This window comes from Musa acuminata, chromosome BXJ1-8 (assembly GCF_036884655.1).
Source record: "Musa acuminata AAA Group cultivar baxijiao chromosome BXJ1-8, Cavendish_Baxijiao_AAA, whole genome shotgun sequence".
NCBI classification, from domain to species: domain Eukaryota; kingdom Viridiplantae; phylum Streptophyta; class Magnoliopsida; order Zingiberales; family Musaceae; genus Musa; species Musa acuminata.
In genome coordinates, this window is record NC_088334.1 from 41,990,383 (window position 1) to 42,013,263 (window position 22,881).

At 40.8% G+C, this 22,881-nt stretch overlaps 2 protein-coding genes and 1 long non-coding RNA gene across 4 annotated transcripts; 2 read left to right on the forward strand and 1 right to left on the reverse strand.

Moving 5' to 3' along the window:
• Nucleotides 1-7,335: 7,335 nt before the first annotated feature.
• Nucleotides 7,336-8,385, forward strand: LOC103995106 (NADPH-dependent aldehyde reductase-like protein, chloroplastic). Its single transcript, XM_009415618.3, has one exon. It carries the CDS (start codon nt 7,516-7,518, stop codon nt 8,293-8,295), a length of 780 nt encoding a protein of 259 aa, XP_009413893.2. The 5' UTR covers nt 7,336-7,515; the 3' UTR covers nt 8,296-8,385.
• Nucleotides 8,386-10,447: 2,062 nt separating this feature from the next.
• On the reverse strand, nt 10,448-19,594 carry LOC135587888 (uncharacterized). 2 transcript variants are annotated; one of them, XR_010475990.1, is made up of 3 exons: nt 12,462-19,579; nt 11,355-11,479; nt 10,448-10,772 (listed from the first exon to the last, which is right to left on the reverse strand). It is a non-coding gene; the product is annotated as an uncharacterized LOC135587888 (long non-coding RNA). The 2 variants fall into 2 exon arrangements; XR_010475989.1 differs by having other exon boundaries at nt 11,355-19,594.
• Nucleotides 19,595-20,869: 1,275 nt separating this feature from the next.
• On the forward strand, nt 20,870-22,667 carry LOC103995145 (vicilin Cor a 11.0101-like). The gene is made up of 5 exons (XM_065081422.1): nt 20,870-21,301; nt 21,381-21,556; nt 21,639-21,719; nt 21,804-22,064; nt 22,154-22,667. Exons 1-5 carry the CDS (start codon nt 20,887-20,889, stop codon nt 22,643-22,645), a joined length of 1,425 nt encoding a protein of 474 aa, XP_064937494.1. The 5' UTR covers nt 20,870-20,886; the 3' UTR covers nt 22,646-22,667.
• Nucleotides 22,668-22,881: the final 214 nt, after the last annotated feature.

A 22,881-nucleotide genomic window follows, 5' to 3' on the forward strand; every position in this document is an offset into this window, starting at 1 on the left:
GAGTTGAGTAAATTATTATGGGAATAATTATTTATTGAATCAGAAGGGGTTTTGAGTCAAAAGACGTTCTGATAGATACAACTCACGACCAGTTCGGTATTAAGCCGAAAGGGTCACACATATATGGTGGACAATGCGATGAATAGATGATTAGATATGAGATATCTAATATGCCCTTATTTTAATCGATCTATTGGGTGAGACCCAATAGAGCTTAGAGTGATTATTGGATAGAGATCCAAAATCCATTAAGCTAGTGGTTATTGGATGATGATCTAATACCCATTAAGGTAGATCCATTAGGGTTAGCAGTAGGAGATCTTTATAAATAGGAGTTAAGGCTTCATGAGTCATAGGTTAGACCCTACAATCATGGGCCTCCTATCACCTCCTCCCTATCTTTCTCTCAACTATTAGCCCCTCCCTAGTGTGAGAGGATAGTAAGAGGGTCGACCCCCCTCTTGATTACTGCTATGTGATGGTGCACGATCATGAGGAGAGAACTTACTGCGCGAGGAGATGCATCGTCACTACGTCTGCTATGTGAATTATCGCTAGAGAGGAGTTTAGAGAGCTCCTTAATTCTATGGACCAAGATCTATGATTTAGGGGATATACGATCTGCCCTAGGTGAGAACATCTTAATCTTATGATGCAGTTTTGTCATTTCAAGTTTTACGCTCTCGGTTGTTGCACAACAATCCGATAAGATCTTTTTTAAAAATACTTTTTGTTTTTATTTTTCACTGCATATGTGATACTCTCTAAGGTTTTCCAACAATGGTATCAAAGTTAGGTTTGCGATGTGATGATCAGTTATTAATTGCATGTTGTGTTGAATTGATTTCTGCATTAAACTAGTCGCGGGGAGGAACAACATGCTGAACAGACTCAACAGGGTGGTGAAGGCAGTGGCCTTTGGCGTCCCGACGGAGGAAGTGGAAGAGATGCTCAATGCAAAGTTGGAGAGCTTGTTCATGCCTGGTCCAAAGCGCCGAGAGAAGAAAAGAAGGGGTGGCAGGTTCTCTTCAAATTTGTCGAGTTTTGAGTGAGTTGTTGAGCTTTGTGTGTAGGGAATCCTGTTTAAGTGAACAACGATGAGTGCGAGAAGGATAAATTGGGGCACCGACAAGTGCTTCTACAGTTCAAATAAAGAAGGCATTTACTTTGCGTGCTCCAACATTTGCTTCTACAGTTTCCGTTGGTCCTCCCACTTCAGCTACATGTGTTTTTACTGGTTGCGAATTGATTGTGTGTTCACGTTTGATGTCCCTAGGAATGCCAAAGGTTAAAGATTTGATCATCAGTAGCCTGTGGCATCTTCCAAGAAGAGTAAGAATGTTGCAAGAATATGATAAATTCTTGTTTGAGTCACACTAAACAGCAGTATAATAAACACAAGTGATATAAATTTCAAACTATATAACGTATCAAAACAATATAAGTGAAAGTTTTAAAATAATCTTTTATATATATATATATATATATATATATATATATATATATATATATATATATATATATATATATATAAAGAATAAATCAAAAAGAAAAGATTCGTTTGTATTTGATATGTGCTTCCTATTTATACATGTTAGGAGGGAAGATTTCCCTCAATAGAGTAGTGAGATTTTCTCATGCAGTTGGAAAAATTTTAACTGCTATCATGCCCTCACAAGATGGTACTCCTATCAAGAATATTGATCTTGGACCGATGTACTAAAAATAGTTTACAGGCAAGAGGCTTCATGAGTGAGTCTGCTAGTTGATTAGCCGTATGTACATGAGAAACACATAGTTGATGTCTGACAACTTAATCTCGCACGAAGTGAAAGTCGATGACCATGTGTTTCATGCATGAGTAGAACACTAGATTGGCGCACAATTAAATAGCTCCGATATTATCATAACATATTGTTGGAGTAGAGGTGGAGTAGATGCCAAGTTCCTTGAGCAAATTCGTGACCCAATTGAGTTCTGCAATAGTGGTTGTAATGGCATTGTATTCAGCTTTAGGTATAGATCGTGTAACTTTCTTTTGTTTCTTAGAACTTCTACTGATTAGATTAGCTCTAAGAAAGATAATATACCCCGACGTGGATATTCTATCATCAAAGTTTTCTACCTAATCAATATCAACAAAGGCATGGAGATGAAGCAGGGAGTGCTTGTGGGAAAAAAAGGCCATGATTGAGGGTCCTGTTAAGATATCACAAGATTTATTTAATTGCAGACCAATGCATAGTATATGGTCGATGTATGAATTGTGATAATTTATTGATCACAAATAAAATATCTATGTGGGTGAGAGCTAAGTACTATAAAAAGCTAAGTATTTGGTGGTATTGAGTTGGGTCTGTAACAAGGTTTCCATCACATAATTTGAGTGATTTACTAGTAGACAGAGAAGTTATAATCGCTTTTGCATCCTGTATGTTCATCTTTAATAACAAATCCTGAATATACTTTTTTGTGATAGGAAGAGTCCTGAAGATGTATATATTGCTTCCACTCCTAGAAAGTAGCTCAATGTTCCTAGATCTTTAAGGGAGAATCAATTTGTCAACTGCTTAAGAAATGCCTTGATCACCATAGGATTATTATCCAGTATAATAATGCCATTCACATATACTAGAAGATATATTGTATTGCCACCTTGCTAATAGAGGAATAACGAGGTATTAGACTTGGAGTTGATGAAGCCAGTTGATGTCAAAAATGAGCCAAGTTCGGTGTACCAAGCTCTTGAAACTTGACGAAATCTATAAATAGCTTTTAATAATTTATAAACATGCCTTGGATACTTAGGATGGATAAAGCCAAGAGGTTACTGTATGAAGACACCTTCAGTTAGGGTCCCTTGTAAAAAGGCATTGTTAACTTCAAGTTATCATAAAAGCTAGCCTTTTGAGATGGTCAAACTCAGGATAAGTCAGATTGTTGTGGGTTTAACAGTGGGACTAAATGTCTTTGTGAAGTCAACACCAGGATGTTGATAAAACCCTTTGGCCATTAGACACACTTTATATCTGGCAATGGATCCATTTGAGTTTCGCTTAATTTGAAAGACTCACTTACACCCGATGATATTTTATGTGGGATGAAAGGGTACAAGGGTTCATTAGAGTTATGGAGGGCATCATATTCTTCACATACGGCTTTATGCTAGTATAGAGATTTTTGGCTTGAGTAATTATGGTAGGTTTACTGGTCTCAAGCGAGGATTTTATGATAGTATGTAGGTCAAGGACTTGACGTGGTTTGAAGATACCACTTTTGGAGCATGTTGTCATTGGATATCTAGGGGCTATAAGTTGTGTTGTTGGTATAAGTAGTGGAGAGGCACTAGCACGAGTTAGGGCAGGCTGAGGTACTTCAGTATCACCGGGTCCAGAAGAGGGTAAAGATAGCGATTGTGTTTCCGAGGGCATTGCTTCAACAATAGGGGAAACTTACGAAGAAGGGAGAGGAGAAGCAATGGAGGGAGTGAGGAGCAGTTGAACAAGGAGAACAAGAGAGTGTGAATCCTGAGGAAAAGGACTAGATGGTGTTATGGGAGGCTCATTTGATGGGATTAATGGTGTACTCCAGTAATATATATTTGTTAGAGTAGGTTGTATAATAGGAGACTCATGGTTTTAAAATGGAAAGGTAGATTCCACAAAAATAACATAACGTGATATAAAGATTTTTTGAGTTTGAGGTTTGTAGCATTGAAAGGTATTATGTTCAAGAGAGTATCCTATGAAAATGCCAGGCTTAGATCTTGATATTATCTTACGTGAGGCATAGGCACGTAGTCATGGATAACATAAACAACCAAATACTTTGAGTTTTGAAGGTTTGGGGATTTATGAAATAGTTTTTCAAATGGTGACTGGTATTAGAGGACTAGAGTGAGCATACGATTAATGAGGTAAATTATAATTTGAAAGGAAGCAAACTAAAAGGTTGTTGGCATGGAGACTTGATGTAGAAGTGTGAGACCAATTTTAACTATATGTCGATGTTTACATTCAGTAGATCCAACTAATTGAGGAATATATGGGGGTGACTTAAGCTTTTGTATATCACAAGTTGAGAGGCAGGATGTGAGGGCTTGATATTCACTTTCGTCATCGGAGTAAATTATTTTAATTATAGACTGAAAGACGTTCTCGACCAATTTTCTAAAGTTGGTAAAGATTGTTGAAACTTCATATTTATGTTGGAGAGGGTATAACTATGCATATTTATCAAAAGAAGTGATTGAGATAGGGCCTCAAACATCAATATAAATAATTTCAAAAGATTTAGGATAAAATATGGAGGATATTCCAAAAGGGAGTCAATGACTCTTATTACTGAAACAGACATCACAATGAGTTATAATGCTACTGGTTTTAAGAGTAAGAATAGAATAACGAGAAAGTAATTTTTACTGGATAAAGGATCAAGAATGACTAAGACGACGATGCCACATATTAATTGGAGCTACAATTAAAGAGTAAATAGTGGGCTGGGTGATTTGTGAAACTAATGACCACTCGTAAATATTATCCTTACTTTGGCCTCAAACTAAAGATGCCCCCATGCTCAAATCATTGACAAGAAAAGAGTTAGGAAAGAGTTCAATTAAGATATTAATTTATTTATAAAATTGAGAAATAGAAATGAGATTTCGTTTAATATGAGGTGCACACAGAATATCATCGAGTGTAAAAGTTGTGCTATGTGAATTAAGCATTATAGAACCAATATGAGTAATAGGGATTCCTTTACCGTCACCAATGATGATGTCTTCATTTTCACCATAGTTGTTGTGGATAAATAAGTTTTATAGATAAGAGGTGATGTGATGAGATGCGCTAGAGTCCATCATCTAATTGTGTTGACTAGTATTTGGAGTAGTCATGAGATTTGCTTGATGCCAATGCAATAGAGTAGGAAATCTGGGTCGAGATCGATAAACTTTTGTAGAGTGGCTGACTTGATCACACAATTGACATATAACTCTTTATTGATTTGTGTGGTTAGGGCACTAAGGCTGAGGATAATTAAAGTAGCTACCTTAATAGTTGTGACCGAAATGTTGATGATGTGGAGGAGGGGAGGTTTGTTTAGAGCTCACAAGTTTAGGAGGCATTCTGGTCAAACCTTTATTGACAGTCTTGTTATACTTCTTACCCCTCTTCTTGGATTTTTGATTGACTGGAGCTATGATGGATGGTCATGATAATTTATCCTCGTGCTTGAGATATATCTTATAGTTAGTTAACTTGTCATAGAGTTCTTCAAATAACATCAGTGAGTCGTGTGTCTGTATTGTTGCTACCAATTCTTTATACTCATCCCCTAGGTCGTTAAGGGTGTAGATAATGACTTCTTTATCACTGAGGAAATGACTTATCAGGGCCAAATTATCTATGATGACTTTTATATTTTATAGATAATCAACAATAGTATTTCCCTCTTGTTTTATTATCATGAGACTAGATATGAGATTAAGTATACAAGTATGTGAACGATTTGCCAAGGTAGTTTGCAACTTGCACCAGGCTTCAACAACGATGTCACACAAAGATATGAGTGGGGTGAGGGATCTAGCAACTAAGGCTTGAATTGCTTGGATGATAAGATGATTTTGGCGTAATCATAGTTTGTAGTCTGGATTTGGTACTAGACTAGGTGCTCCTGGGATGTTGAGCATCGCTAGTGGACAACGAAGAGAGCCGATGACATAGTTAGTAAATCATAGCCAAATAGAAGATTAGAAAATTATGTATATCAGGATGCGTAGTTGAGGAGTGCTATAGTTCCCTACGAGGACAGTAACTGAAGCGTTAGAGGCAGACGATAAAGATATATTGAGGATATGTACCAATTTGAGGGAGCAAAATGAGAGTCTTCAGATGTTTAGCTTTGTATAGTCTGGAGGGTATTGAGTAAAGCTGCAGATCTTTATTCAGCAGTTCCTACGGCTGAGGATTTGGACAATAAAGAGTATTGCAGCATAAAACTGATAAAAATAATATAAGATAAAAATAATTATTAAAAAAGTTTTATTTAAGAAATAAAAAAGTTTTTTTGAAGAAATAAAAATGCTTTGATATGTTTCTTCTCCTATTTATATAAATTAGGAGAAATCCAGAGAATAGAGAGTTTTCGCCGACAGAAAGCACTCGGTAAAGAAGAGATGAGGTCGCCGGTGAGAATCACTGTTGTTCTTTGCTTAGTAACGATAGGCAGTGATGGACAGTAAGGGGATTAAGAGTTCTCGACTCTCCATATGGCTCGATATGCTATTGAGATGGTGAACAGTGACGAGGGAGAAGACATCGTCAACGATGGCCTAGGCCTCCTTGGTGGTGGGCAAGCTGTTGATCTTGAGGAAGTGGTTGACGGGGAGGTTGGGGTGGCACTAGAAGTAGTTGTTACCCGTCTTCCCACGCTGATGATGCTATTGTTGAAGCCACCATAGAGGTGGCAATCTTTAGAGGTCGTTTGGGCAAGTAGATCTGTTCTGCTGAATGTGCAGCCTAGAGGAGCAGATCTGCTGTGAGCGGTGCTTGTGATAATAATTGGGATGGGATGAGTCACCACAGTGCTGGGTAGGCAGCCGGTGCTGCTCCACTGCGGTACAGTTCTAGGGTGAAACATAAAATATATATATATATATATATATATATATAAATTAAACAACACGAAAATACTAATATATATATATATATATATATATATAATAAACTAAAGAATATTACAAGCACAAACAAAGCATAGACAATAGAGTAAATAATGAATGAAAGGGTGAAACATAAAATAAATACTAAACGATTCTAATATAATATGAAAACAAGAATAATAACATACAATTCATAAAAAATAAATCATATGAACTAGCAGAAGAGATATTTTAATTTTATAAATATTAACAGTTATTCTAATCAATTTTTACCTTGATTCCGATTTTAGTAATTAAGAATCAAACATATAGAGCGGTTTAGTCACTCCGAGGGTATAAACCAAACACGTCAAAGCTGACGTTCACGCTGTACACCACTGGGAGTCATGGAAGATGATGAAACTAAACTGTGCAGAGAGAGAGAGAGAGAGAGAGAGAGAGAGAGAGAGAGAGAGAGAGGGGGAGGGGCCAGGATTCTTACGGCAGCGCTGACGTAAAAAGTTAGAGGCTTCTCGGGGGTCCCATGGAGAACATGACGAAGCTTTCCATTTAGTCAAAGCTGTACGCCGCTGCCGCTTGAAAAATATCTATTGATAAAATAGCAAGACGAGAGAGAGAAGAGAGAGAGAGAGAGAGAGAGCGAGGGGGGTGGGGGGGGGGGGGGTGGTGGTGGTGCAGGATTCTAACGGCAGCGCTGACGTAAAAAGTTGTAGGCTTCTCGGGGTCCATGAAGCACATGACGAAGCTTCCCAGTTAGTCAAAGCTCAACGCTGCTGCCGCTTGTAAAATATCTATTGATAAAATTGCAAGACGATCTCAAAACCCAGACACCGATCCTTTCCTAGTCTCCAGGCATGGCCGCCAACGAGCCCGTCCTTCCCCTCGCAGGCCGCGTGGCCATCGTCACCGGCGCCTCCCGAGGCATCGGCCGCGCCATCGCTCTCCACCTTGCCTCCCTCGGCGCCGGCGTCGTCCTTGGCTACGCCTCCAACGCCACACAGGCCGACCTCCTCGCCGCCCAAATCAACTCCTCCCACGAAGCGCGTGCCGTCGCCGTCCGCGCCGATGTCTCTGACCCAGCTGATGTCAAATCGCTGTTCGACCGCGCTGAGTCCGCCTTCGGCGGCGCCGCGCCCCACATCCTCGTCGCCTGCGCCGGCGTCCTCGACCCCAAGTATCCGTCCCTCGTCGACACAACCCTCGAAGACTGGGACGCCGCCTTCAACGTCAACGCCCGCGGCGCGTTCCTCTGCTGCCAGGAGGCGGCGGCGCGGCTGATGCGCGGGGGCGGCGGGAGGATCGTGACGGTGTCGTCGTCGTTGGTGGCGGCGCTGCTGCCGGGATACGCAGCATATGCGGCGTCGAAGGCGGCGGTGGAGGCAATGACGAAAGTGCTGGCGAAGGAGCTACGAGGGACGGGGGTTACGGCCAACTGCGTGGCGCCGGGGCCGACGGCCACGGACCTCTTCTTCGCGGGGAAGAGCGAGGAGGCAGTGAAGCGGACAGCGGAGGCGAGCCCAATGGGGCGGCTGGGGCAGCCGGAGGACGTGGCCGCGCTGGTGGGGTTCCTGTGCACCGACGCCGGCGAGTGGGTGAACGGGCAGGTCGTTCGGGTCAACGGTGGATTCATTTGAGACTGGCTTCGGCTTCTTCGTAGTGTCATCGCTCTTAATTCATCGCCATATTTCAATAAAAGGATTGTGCTGTCTTATTACACAAGAAAAGGATATTTCAATTGACGCAAATTAAATCCAAGGTGGCAATTAATTAAGCCGAACCTACCACAGATTTGATCATTTCCAAATCTAATGGCTTTCAAGTTCAATTTTATAACCAAAGACTTTTTTTATACCCTTTATATGTTTGCATATCACGGCACAACTAGTCAACCCGCAGTGACATTTCATCATCGGATCTAAAACATGATGTGTAGACAATCTGTAATCTAATAAACGAAACATATTGTAATGAGCTACTAGCTTTCTTCGTGACTTGTACTACTGTTCGAGAACTGGATTAATAGATGATGATGGATTATTCATTTGATAGTAGAAAAAAAAAAGAAAGAAAAGCAGAAAAACCTCCCGAGAAAGAATAAAGTTTTGATTGAAACATCAAATTTTAGGAAGAGAACAAGAAAGTTTCCTCGCAGATGAAAGGATCCGCGTAAAGTGTGGCCTAAAAATTCACATAAAATATCAAGAAAGTATTGAATTAATATGAGCAAAGAATTTAGATAGAAGATCGAGGTGCCATCTACTTCACTGAGCTCGAGTGAGACACAGAGAAACAAAAAATATCTAGAAGAAAGGATCCAAGAACAACGAGGCAATCAAGGAAAAGGACTCAAGAGACTAACATATTTACCGAGCAAAGGAACATCAAGAACAAACCAGTAAAAAGGACAGAGAATAATATGGGGAAAATGGAATCTGAAAGTAGAGACGTAACCGAAGAAATTGGTCAATGAATATATATATATATATATATATATATATATATATATATATATATATATATATATATATATATATATATATATATATATATAATGATATTATTGGATATGTCTAATGGGAATCGGATTATGATGAGATCATAATAATGAGACTGATTCCCCTTTAAACATAGATCCTAAATAATCTCTGTCATAGGTTACTCAAGAGGGACATCGAGATAACCGGACATACTGGTATGTTGTATACGCGTCCGTCCATATGATAGATACAGCTGGTCTCACAGCTACTCGTGTGGGGACACTAGAGATACAATATATATGCTTATTAGGGAATGAGTTCACTGATTGATCCGCTGACGGAATGTTGGATGGTTGATGATGTCTTATTGTCAAACAACGATTCCATAGTCCTAGTGGTGTATCTGGTCCTTAGACTTGAGACACCAAGGATGTCCTATATGAGTGCTCCACTCTTTGATACCAGACTTATATGTTTGGATATCTCAAATCTAACACAGTCGATCTTTGAGAGTGATAGTCAACCTTACGAGGGTTATTGAGTGTCAATAGAGGATCAACTAAGATATATCTATTGATGTTTAATACTGACCTCTGCATATAATCCTTTATTGATGTTAAAAGTTTCCTGATAGTGGATTTCTATCTGCATTTTGAAGAATTTTGTTGAACGCTGGTTTGTGGCTGTTTTATATTGTTACAGTTATGATTTTTAGGTATTTTTCTATTGTGAATCTGAATGAATTGCATAAATATTTGTGGGAGCTGAAACAGATGAATTGGAGGAGGACAGGATTTTCTTTGTAGAACGTTTGTTGTTCCCGTCAATCTGGCTGTAACAAGTGATGTCATTCTCAGCAAGGTGGATTGTGTTGGAGTTTCATATATAAGGTAAAAGTGGAGGGAATGGTGTAGTTTGGAAATTGGAATAAGGGATTTTTTTCTATAATCAAATTCAAGAATTATTTTCAGTTGCTTGAATTAGAATTCTTAATTAATTTATGGATGATTGTATGAGTTCCTAAATGACTACCAAAGGATCTTTTTAGCTTTAATTTTTTCCTTTGGTATTTTTTTTCTGGACCCACTTCAAAACAATGATATGGAAAATCTACAGGGGCCTTGTGCGCATGGAAAGGAGTCGATCGGTGTCACGCCCCTCAAAATATCAATGATATTAAAAATTTTCATCACAAATCCATCCAGGATCCAAACACACGTTTGAGGACACTGAAAAACATTCTATCAAATTCACATCTATAAAACCTGTGCAGTTTATAATCATATATCACATCATTCGATAATTCACATTTATGACAACCCAAACCAACTTAAAAAACATGAACAACATTTATAAATCCACAAGCTAAATAAATTATACAATCAGAACTCCAACTATTCACCATAAGTTCATATCAACATAAATTAGACTTAACATTCTGAAATTCCAAGTAAGAGAGATCTTCTAACACTTTTACACAGTATATCCATTTCGATTCATCGACAACATTTCATTTCATACAAAATATGCTTATACAATAATAACATAATAACCAACAAGACTTGCCCATAATTCTGAATAGCTCTCCACTACCTCAGCCCAATTCAAAACATCTCAAAGAGTGACAACTTGACCTGAAAGATTTATATAACAACAGAGTGAGCTAAAAATAGCTCAGCAAGTGACAAAGCATATTCAGAACAAAAGGAACGGTTTCAAACAAGTAAGATATCATAATACAAGGCAGAATACAAGAATTCTCAAGGATACCATCTCATTAGATACAAAATCATATGTGTCATGTCATTCAAAACATATTTGGTTCATAACAATTGGAGCATAGAGTAATTGGAGCATATCAATAGCGTACGAGATGTTTCGGAACATATCAATGGTAAATAGGACACTTCAGAACATATCAATTCATAGCAAATGAAGCACAGAGTAATTGGAGCATATCAATAGCGTACGAGATGTTCCGGAGCATATCAATGGTAAATAGGACATTTCAGAACATATCAGTTCATAGCAAATGGAGCACAGAGTAATTGGAGCATACCAATAGCGAATGAAATGTTTCGGAGCATATCAATGACAAATGGAACATTTCGGAACATATCAATGGTATGTGAAGCATTTTGAAGTATATCAATGGCATAGGAAACATTTTGGAGCATATCAATACAAAATACGAAACAGAAGCTCAGACGTCATACCTTAGCATAGTGCATGTGAGGTTTAACTCAATGGTGGCTCCACGCCGTGATGAGTTCTCGACTCCATCCACGGGTTGCCCTTTCCTACTCGAGCCCTCTCACCCTGCCCAAATGCTAGTTCGGCTCTGAATTTCATATCAAATAGATAGATGTTGAAGTGGGATTCCAAACATAATATGATTCATCCATTTATGAATGACCACCAAACATAATCTAGAGCATCGCGGACTCTAAGCACATACCCTTTACCATTTCTGGTAAAGGTCCAAATAATCCCACAAACACCATAGTACAAAAGGTATTGTGAACAATAAATTGGGACATATCAGAAGCACATGCGGAACAACGAAATGTACATGTGTCTTTATGAGTCAATACGATGCAAACATAATCCTTCACAAATGTATTCAGATTTGAAAGGAAATGAAAGCAAGAGCGTACAAGGATTCCAAGCAATCACATATAGCTCGATTCAAATAAGAAGGTTAGATGAAATCAATTTCTAAAGGAATGAAACCAGAATATGCGAAATCGACCAAAGCTTGATTTCTGGCAGAATTCAAGAGGCACATTGAACAAATGATTCAAACTATCAATCGTACTCCAATTTACTCAGAAATATATCATTGGAAAGATATTTCAATCTACTTCCAGATAAAATAAGCTTCATATAAATTGAACTATCCAACAGAGGGAGTTATAAATAATTTGGTAAACAAGGGACGTAGAACAAAATCTCTGTTTGGCATAATTCATAAGGTCAGATTCAACAGATAACTAGGCAGGTGTTTGGACTCCAAATCTTTCAATCTATATATCAAAAGAAAGATCTACGAGTCTAATTTCCAATGAAATCAGCTTTGAACAAATCGGAGTTTCCAACAAAGACTTATAGGCAGCTCGGTATCAAAAGGTCAGAATCTCAGAAGTTGCACAGATTCAAATCGTTATGTCTAAATAGGAGATATATCAAATGCAAGGCTAGAACAATTTAAAGTTCCTCGTATTCAAAGCAAATGTAGAGATAAAATTCTAGTAAGGAAAGATCAGGACACTTGCAATAGAAAAGATTAGAAAGCTTACAATAGGAAGGATTGGAACACTTGCCTTTCAAAGATTTTGATCCGAAGATCCAAAGAAGGTGTCAGCTCAAATCCTTCTACTTTTCCTCCGTGTCCTCTCCTTGTTTCATTTTCTACATATGTCTTCTCTTTTTCCTCCATAACTACAGCTCATGCAAAACATAGAGGCATAGTCACCTGCTCTCTCTCTTCCTCTAATTTCTTCGTTTTTTTTTTCAAACACGGCTGTTGCAGCCATCGCCGCTGCCACTACCACAGTCGTAGCCACGACCGCAGTCCCTTCCACTACACTACTTCCTTCCTCCCTTCTCTCATTTTTTCTTTTTTTCTTTCCCAAACACAACTGCCGCAGATGCAGCCGCCACCATCGCAGCCGCAATCACGGCCATAGCCCCTTTTTTTTTTCCCTTTTCCTTTCTTTCTATTTCCCAAAAGCAGCTGCTGCAGCCACCACCGCTGCCGTAGCTACCGCAGCCAACGTTGCAGTCGCAACCGCAGTCGCAGCCATGGCCGCGACCACCACAGCCACGGCCGCGGCCACCACAGCCGCAGCCTCTTCTTCCTCCCCTGCTCTGTTTCCTCTCCTTCTCTTCCAGCCGCAGCTGCCATTGCCGTAGCTGCCTCCCCTTCTCCTCTTCCTCTCTTCTTCCCTTTTCCTTTCTCTTCTTCTTCCTTTCCTTCTCTTCTTTCCTAGCTGCACTACTGCAGTCGCAGCCTCAGCCATGGCCACAGCCTCTTCTTCCTCCCCTGCTCATCTTCCTCTCCTTCTTCTCTACCAACTGCAGCTGCCATCGCCGCAGCCGCAGCCCCTTCTTCCCCTTCTCTTCTTCCTCTCCTTCCCTTCTTCCTTCCTCTTCCTCTTTCCCTGCCACAGCTGCAGCTGCCACAGCCGCAGCCGCAGCTGCTTCTTTCCCTTCTCCTCTTCCTACTCCTTCCTTTCTTCTTCTTCTCTTCTTCTCCTTCCTCCCATTCTTCTCCCCGACGAACAGCACCTCCTCTCGTCTGTTTCCTCCTGCAGGAAACAGAGGTGCTGCCTCTTCACCCGCTTCTACTTCTTCTCCTTCTTCTTATCCTCTTCTTCTCTTCTCCTACCCGACACCCCACACCTTCTCACTGCAGCCCATGCCGCAACCATCCATCTTTTTTTCCTTTTTCTCTTCTTCTTTTTCCTCTTCTTCTTCTTCTCCTCCCCAACGCCCCACACCTCGTCTCCTCTGTTTCCGCCTGCAGGAAACAGAGGTGCTGCAGCCCTAGCTACTGCTACCTCTCGCTCCTCTCCCACTTCTCTCTCTTTTTCTTCTTCTTCTATTCTTCTCTTCTCCCTCTTCTTCCTTTCCCTCTTCTTCTTCTTTTCTTCTTCTCCTCTTCTTCCTTTCTCCTCCCCAATGCCCCACAGCTCCTCGCTGCAGCCCTTGCCACAGCCACCTCTTCTTCTTCTTCTTCTTCTTCTTCTTCTTCTTCTTCTTCTTCTTCCCTTTACCTCCCCAACGCCCCACACATGAACTCCTCTGTTTCCTCCTACACGAAACAGAGGTGCTGCAGCCCTAGCTGCTGCAACTATCTCTCTTTCCTCTCCCTCTTCCCTCTCTTCTTCTTCTCTTCTCTTCTCCCTCTTCTTCCTCTCTTCTTTTCCCTCTTCTTCTTCCTTTCTTCTCTTCTCCCTCTACTTCTCTTCTTCTCCTCCCCACGCCCCACAGCTCCTCTCTCATAGAGAGCGTGGGAGGCGGTAGGATAAAACCAAAATTTTTGATTTTTTTTTTTTTTGCAACTTAACAGTTTAGTACTTGAAATTTCTATATTTACATATAGGTCTTTCAATTTACATATAAATCTTTATTAATAAATTTTCAAAAGTGAGGGATATTACACTCTCCCCCCCCCCTTAAAAGAAAATTTAGTTCTCTAAATTGATCATAGCTCAATCGATGAAAAGATGAGAATTATAATTTCTTTATTTCCTCCTCCTGCTCTCAAATAGTTTCATCAATACAATACAATTACATAATTATCCAAGAGTGACCGAAATATTCTTCTCTTTGATCCTTAATAGATGGTAACCCGATCTTCGATCAATCTTTGAAAATACTTATGCACCCTCCAGTTAATCAAACAAGTCGTTACTTTAGAGAATACTCGTTTTTGATGGTCACCTGATTCATTTGTCTAAAATTAATGTAAAGTCTCAATGTTCCATCCATCTTTTTAACTAACACCGAATCACCCCAAGATGAAATATTAAGCCAAATAAAATTCTTATTTAATAGTCCTTGTTATTACTTTTCTAATTTCACTTACTCAAATGATGTCATTATATAGAGAGGCTTAGATATTGAGATTATCCCAATGACCAAATCAAAAGCAGAGTCACATTTGGAGGTAATCCGGGCAAGTCATCTTGGGATACATTAGGCAAGGAGATAAATCATGTCCAATACTCTCAAAATAAAAGATGGGCTGATCTAATATGTAAATAGTGATCATTTATTATATAACAATCCATACTGGTATGATAAGAAGATAGCCAATTCATACCAAGTATAATATCAAAATTTTAAATCTCTAGGAGAACTAAATCAGCAAAAAGTTCAAGTTCTCCAATAAAAATCAAACAAGAGGACCAGATTCAAGTTCGTTATCAAAGAATCTCCAATGATCGTATTTACATATAGCACATAATGCAGTGGTCTAGGTTGAATACCCAAATGATAAGCAAAATATTACGAATCAAATCGTAGATGGGACCCATAGTCAAACAAATATTTACATTCTTTTATAAACATGAATAATACCTTCGACCACTAATTCAGAAGTTTTAGAATCATATTCAGTGATAGCATACAGTCTGACATGGGCTGATGATTTAGGAGGCAGTGACTCTTTCTTCTAGTTCAATGGGTAGTCTTTTATTTTATGATCCAACTTTTCACAAACAAAATAGACTCTAGTCACCCACAAACACAAACTTATTTCATAATTTAACTCGTATCTTATACAGGATTAAGTCTTTTGTGGTGACTTCCACTTTTAAATCCAAATATCTTAACTCTTTTGTGTATTACTTTCTGATTCATTTCCAATCATATTTTTATTAGTAAACTTGTCCTTATCATTCTTACCACTGATCTCCAAAAATTCTTTTCATTGTTCCCATTAATGATCAGCCTCTACTTCCAATATAAGGTGGCAAAAGAAATCTTTTGATCATCCGAACAATTTTGTACATCAAATATCTTCTCTATTTGCATCATCCGTTTTTCTACCACCAATAAAATTAGGTTCACCATGCTTTCATTGCGCTACTCTGATTTAGTATCCTCGATCAACCCTTTCACCCCCCTTAATTAATCAGAAACAAATGAAATTGGGGGACCATATGTCCTCATCATCATAGATTCCTAAAATGCATCAAAGAAAATTTCCACCAATCACTATAGTTTATTAAACCTCCATATATTTTACACGTCAACATACCAAATATTTCAGTAATCCTCAAACCATGCTCTGATACCACCTCTGTCACGACCCTCAAAATATCAATGATATTAAAAGTTTTCATCATAAATCCATCCAGGATCCAAACACACATTTGAGGACACTGAAAAACATTCTATCAAATTCACATCTATAAAACCTCTACAGTTTATAATCATATATCACATCACTCGATAATTCACATTTATGGCAACCCAAACCAACTTGAAAAACATGAATAACATTTATAAATCCGCAAGCTAAATAAATTATACAATCAGAACTCCAACTATTCACCACAAGTTCATATCATCATAAATTAGACTTAACATTCTGAAATTCCAAATAAGAGAGATCTTCTAACACTTTTACACGGTATATCCATTTCGATTCATCGACAACATTTCATTACATACAAAATATGCTTATACAATAATAACATAATAACCAATAAGACTTGCTCATAATTCTGAATAGCTCTCCATTACCTCAGCCCAATTCAAAACATCTCAAAGAGTGACAACTTGACCTGAAAGATTTATATAACAACGGAATGAGCTAAAAACAACTCAGCAAGTGACAAAGTATATTCAGAACAAAAGAAACGGTTTCAAACAAGTAAGATATCATAATACAAGGCAGAATACAAGAATTTTCAAGGATACCATCTCATTATATACAAAATCATATGTGTCATGTCATTCAAAACATATTTGGTTCATAACAAATGAAGCATAGAGTAATTGGAGCATATCAATAGCGTACGAGATGTACCGGAGCATATCAATGGCAAATAGGACATTTCAGAACACATCAGTTCATTACAAATGGAGCACAGAGTAATTGGAGCATACCAATAGCGTATGAAATGTTCCGGAGCATATCAATGACAAATGGAACATTTCGGAACATATCAATGGTGTGTGAAGCATTTTGAAGTATATCAATGGCATAGGAAACATTTTGGAGCATATCAATACAAAATACGAAACAGAAGCTCAGACGTCGTACCCTAGCATAGTGCATGTGAGGTTTAACTCAGTGGTGGCTCCACGCCGTGATGAGTTTTCGACTGCATCCACGGGTAGCCCTTTCCTACTCGAGCCCTCTCACCTTGCCCAAGTGCTAGGTCGGCTCTAAATTTCATATCAAACAGATAGATGTTGAAGTGGGATTCCAAACATAATATAATCCATCTATTTCTGAATGACCACCAAACATAATCTAGAGTATCGCGAGCTCTAAGCACATACCCTTTACCATTTTTGGCAAAGGTTCAAATAATCCCACAAACACCAGAGTACAAAAGGTATTGTGAACAATAAATTGGGACATATCGGAAGCACATGCGGAACAACGAAATGTACATGTGCCTTTATGAGTCAATACGATGCAAACATAATCCTTCACAAATGTATTCAGATTTGAAAGGAAATGAAAGCAAGAGCGTACAAGGTTTCCAAACAATCAAATATAGCTCAATTCAAATAAGAAGGTTAGATGAAATCAATTTCCAAAGGAATGAAACCAGAATATGCGAAATCGACCAAAGCTCGATTTCTGGTAGAATTCAAGAGGCACATTGAACAAATGATTCAAACTATCAATCGTGCTCCAATTTACTCAAAAATATATCATTGGAAAGATATTTCAATCTACTTCCAAATAAAATAAGCTTCATATGAATTGAACTGTCTAACAGAGAGAGTTATAAATAATTTGGTAAACAAGGGTCGTAGAACAAAATCTCTGTTTGGCAGAATTCATAAGGTCAGATTCAACAGATAACTGGCCAAGTGTTTGGACTCCAAATCTTTCAATCCATATATCAAAAGAAAGATCTACGAGTCTAGTTTCCAATGAAATCAGTTTTGAACAAATCGGAGTTTCCAACAAAGACTTATAGGCAGCTTGGTATCAAAAGGTCAGAATCTCAAAAGTTGCACAGATTCGAATCGTTACGTCTAAACAGGAGATATATCAAATGCAAGGCCAGAACAATTTAAAGTTCCTCATATTCAAAGCAAATATAGAGATAAAATTGCAATAAGGAAAGATCAGGACACTTGCAATAGAAAAGATTAGAAAGCTTACAATAGGAAGGATCAGAACACTTGCCTTTCAAAGATTTTGATCCGAAGATCCAAAGAAGGTGTCAGCTCAAATCCTTCTACTTTTCCTCCGTGTCCTCTCCCTATTTCATTTTCTACATATGTCTGCTCTTTTTCCTCCACAACTGCAGAACATAGAGGCATAGTCACCTGCTCTCTCTCTTACTCTCATTTCTTCGTTTTCTTTTTCAAACACGGCTGTTGCAGCCATCGCCGCTGCCACTACCACAGTCGTAGCCATAACCGCAACTGCTGTCACAACCACAGTCCCTTCCACTACACTACTTCCTTCCTCCCTTCTCTCGTTTCTTCTTTTTTTCTTTCCCAAACACAACTGCCGCCAACGCAGCCGCCTCCACCGCAGTCGCAATCACGGCCACAGCCCCTTTTTTTTTTTTCCTTTTCCTTTCTTTTTATTTCCCAAAAGCAGCTGCTGCAGCCACCACCGCTGCCGCAGCCAATGTTGCAGCTGCAGCCGCAGTCGCAACCACGGCCGTGGCCATCACAGCCGCAGCCTCTTCTTCCTCCCCTGGTCTGTTTCCTCTCCTTCTCTTCCAACTGCAGCTGCCACTGCCGTAGCTGCCTCCCCTTCTCCTCTTCCTCTCTTCTTCCCTTTTCCTTTCTCTTCTTCTTCCTTTCCTTCTCTTCTTTCCCAGCTGCACTACTGCAGTCGCAGCCTCAGCCACGGCCACAACCTCTTCTTCCACCCCTGCTCATCTTCCTCTCCTTCTTCTCTTCCAACTGCAGCTGCCACAGCCGCAGCCGCAGCCGCAGCTACTTCTTTCCCTTCTCCTCTTCCTTCTCCTTCCTTTCTTCTTCTTCTCTTCTTCTCCTTCCTCCCCTTCTTCTCCCCGACGAACATCATCTCCTCTCCTCTGTTTCCTCCTGCAGGAAATAGAGGTGCCGCCTCTTCACCCGCTTCTACTTCTTCTCTTCCTCTTCTTCTTCTTCTCCTTCTTCTCCTTCTTCTTATCCTCTTCTTCCCTTCTCCTACCCGACACCCCACACCTTCTCACTGCAGCCCATGCCGCAGCCATCCTTCTTTTTTTCCTTTTTCTCTTCTTCTTTTTCCTCTTCTTCTTCTCCTCCCCAACGCCCCACACCTCGTCTCCTCTGTTTCCGCCTGCAGGAAACAGAGGTGCTGCAGCCCTAGCTGCTGCTATCTCTCGCTCCTCTCCCACTTCTCTCTCTTTTTCTTCTTCTTCTATTCTTCTCTTCTCCCTTTCTTTCTCCTCTCTTCTTTTCCCTCTTCTTCTTCTTTTCTTCTTCTCCTCTTCTTCCTTTCTCCTCCCCAACGCCCCACAGCTCCTCGCTGCTGCCCTTACCGCAGCCACCTCCTCTTTTCTTCTTCTTCTTATTCTTCCCTTCTCCTCCCCGACGCCCCCCACATGAACTCCTCTGTTTCCTCCTACACGAAACAGAGGTGCTGCAGTCCTAGCTGCAGCAACTATCTCTCTTTCCTCTCCCTCTTCCCTCTCTTCTTCTTCTTCTTTTCTTCTCTTCTCCCTCTTCTTCCTCTCTTCTTTTCCCTCTTCTTCTTCCTTTTTTGTCTTCTCCCTCTACTTCTCTTCTTCTTCTCCCCACGCCCCACAGCTCCTCTCTCGCAGAGAGCGTGGGGGCGGTGGGATAAAACCGAAATTTTTGATTTTTTTTATTTTATTTTGCAACTTAACAGTTTAATCCTTAAAATTTTTATATTTACATATAGTCCTCCAATTTATATATAAACTCTTATTAATAAATTTTAAAAAATGAGAGATATTACAGGGATCAAAGCAAAGGGTGAAGGTAATCACGGCGAGATGAAAGGTTGGTCACGATGGGTGAAGATGATAGTTGACAATGGCCATGCTAAGAAGGTGGTGACAATGATGAGAAGCATTTAGCGTATTAGAGAAAAATGGGACATTAATTACTAAAATAAAAAAAACATTTAGTGTATTAAAAAAATCTTTAAAAAGGTTTTTTTATAGAAAAATCATCCCATTTTCTTTGTTTGGACCTTTAAATTTCATCTTAAATCAAGTGAGATCACAGGAGAGCCACAGTTGTTGATTGCAAGAAAAATTAAATTATTCCTGTTATATGCAGTCTAAACAGCATTTAACATGTCAAGGCCAAAATGTTAATTTCAGCCAAAGTCACTCAAAGTTGGCTTTTTATTATCTATACCTCATTTTTTAGTGACAATCCGTTTTTGAAACTTATTGCAGCTACTTGAAATTCATAAAGTAATTCTCTATATTTTTTTCGTACAAGCTTTGGATTAGCGTCGATAGTATTTTCGTTGTGTTTGAACTATTGACATGAAATATTTTATCTCAAATGAACGATAATATCATTAAACTCCAATGATCCAAAATATTAAATTCTAAATTAACGGTCCCAAATTCAGGAGTAACTATACTTCTGTAGTCATCTGCTGGTCATCGCTGCAATCGTCTGTCTATTGAGAGCAATCTTTCAACATGACGATCACAAAACGGAAATAGCTTTCGTAAACCACCCATTTGCTTTCCTGCTCGTGTTTGGAAACCCAACTGCATGGACCCTACAAGGGTCTATGGCAGTAAAAGTTGATCATTAATGAGTAGCCCCCGAGAAGCGTCGATTTAGTTTCGAGGGTCCTTGGCATCGATAGAACTAGGTGGCCTACGACTCGGTGGCCGACGACCAAATCATACGCTCCACGTGAGCTCCCTTTCTTCCACGCCGAGCCATGCACATTGCACGCGGCCGAGCGTCCTGAGGCGAACCCGCTTCGTTCTCTCTCTCTCTCTCTCTCTCTCTCTCTCAACTCTATAAATATCCGCTTAGCCATTCACATTGCATCACACATCTCCCTCAAAGACCAGAAGCCAAAGCGAAATGGCCACCAGAAGAGTCGAAGCCTTCCTCTTCCCACTTCTCCTCCTGTTACTCTCCTCCAGCTGCCTCTTGGCTTCATCCTCCAGATCTGATCCAGAGAAAAAGCGTTGCGCCATGGAGTGCAGAGGCATTCCGGAGCAGCAGCAGAGGAAGCTATGCGTGCACCGGTGCTTAGACCATTCCGGCGAGCAAGAATCTGGAAGAGAGCACAACCCTTACTACTTCGGCCGGCGGAGCTACCAGCAGTGGAGCAGAACGGAGCACGGCCGTTTGGAGGTGCTGGAGAGGTTTGCTCGGAGATCCGACCACTTGCTGGGCGTCGACAACTACCGCCTGGCGGTGTTGGAGGCGGAGCCACAGACTTTTATCATGCCCTGCCATTGGGACGCCGAACAGGTGGTTTACGTAATGCAAGGTATACCAGTCGATGCATGCAAGCTTTGATCTAAGCCCACTGGTCTCTACGTACGTAATGTCATGGCCGTCACGTGCAGGGCGTGGGACGATAACACTGCTGCACGAGGAGAGGCGAGAGTCACACGATATCAAGAGAGGAGACATCATGAGGGTTCCGGCGGGGGTGATCGTGTATGCCATCAACAAAGCCAGTAATGAGAGGCTCCGAGTCGCCATGCTCCTCCACCCCATCTCGACTCCCGGGCAGATTGAGGTAGATTGGATTCAGTGTACTCCTTTGGATTAGGTCCTCGGCGCAATGGCAATGTGAAGGACTCATGGTTTCTTTGACGTAGGAGTACCATGGTGCAGCCGGGAGGAATCCACAGACCTTCTACACCAGTTTTAGCAACGAAGTACTGGAAGCTGCCTTCAATGTCGGTTCCGATCTGCTTCCATCTCCATTTTCTCATCGACTCTTCCCCCTTTAGGACTTTAACCGTACTGTGTTTGATCTGTAGACTCCGTGGGATAAACTAGGGAGGGTATTTAGGAGCCAGAGGAAGGGGGAAATCATAAAGATAACCGAGGATCAGATCAGAGCATTGAATGAATCCAAAACCGAGAGTTGGCCTTTTGGACTCTCAAATGAGCCATACAATCTGCTGGAGAACAGCCCTTCTCATTCGAATGAGCATGGTCAACTACACGAGGCCACAGGTAACGACTGCGAGATGCTCCAGGATCTGAATGTGGACGTATCCATTGCTAACATCAGCGAGGTGATCTCACTCCTCTCTTTTTTTGCACTGTTATATGCACACTGTAAGAGTCGTTCTCATCATTCATCCTCTGCGGTTGTTATGTGTAGAGATCAATGATGGCTCCAAACTACGACACCCGGTCGACCAAGTTGGCCATGGTGGTGGAAGGAAGAGGCTACATCGAGATGGCTTGTCCCCACCGCTCCGCCGAGCGACGCAGAACCCAGGAGGAGACGGGATCCCAAGGAGAGCAGCGCGTCCGCTATCGGACCGTGAGATCGCGAGTCTCCCGTGGGTCGGTGTTCGTGATCCCCGCAGGGCACCCGGCGGCAGTCGTGGCCGCTGCTAACGAAAACCTTCAGGTCCTCTGCTTCGGGACACGGTCGGAGAACAACCGGAGGTACTACCTCGCGGGGAGGAACAACGTGCTGAACAGACTCGACAGGGCGGCGAAGGCGATGGCCTTCGGCGTCCCGGCGGAGGAAGTGGAAGAGGTGCTCAATGCGCAGCCGGAGAGCGTGTTCATGCCCGGTCCGGAGCGCCGGCGGGAAGAAGAAGAGAAGTGGCGGCAGCTTATCTTCAAATATGCCGGGTTGTGAGTGAGCTGTTGAGCTTGTGGGTAGGGAATCCTGCTTAGGTGAACGAGGATTAGTGCGAAAAGGATAAATTGGGGCACGGACAAGTGCTTCTACAGTTCGAATAAAGAAGTCACATACTTTGCGTGCTCCAACATGTGTTTCTACATGTTGTTTTGGTGATCAAATCCACTTCTACAGTTTCCGCTGCTCTTCCCACTTCAGCTACATGTGGTTTTCACTGGTTGCGAACAGATCGT

Coding starts and splice junctions, on each gene's coding strand:
- LOC103995106 (XM_009415618.3), top strand. CDS start 7,516: ATGGCCGCCAACGAGCCCGTCCTTCCCCTCGCAGGCCGCGTGGCCATC.
- LOC103995145 (XM_065081422.1), top strand. CDS start 20,887: ATGGCCACCAGAAGAGTCGAAGCCTTCCTCTTCCCACTTCTCCTCCTG. Junction 21,302..21,380: donor GGTGGTTTACGTAATGCAAG/GTATACCAGTCG, acceptor CGTCACGTGCAG/GGCGTGGGACGATAACACTG. Junction 21,720..21,803: donor TACTGGAAGCTGCCTTCAAT/GTCGGTTCCGAT, acceptor TTTGATCTGTAG/ACTCCGTGGGATAAACTAGG.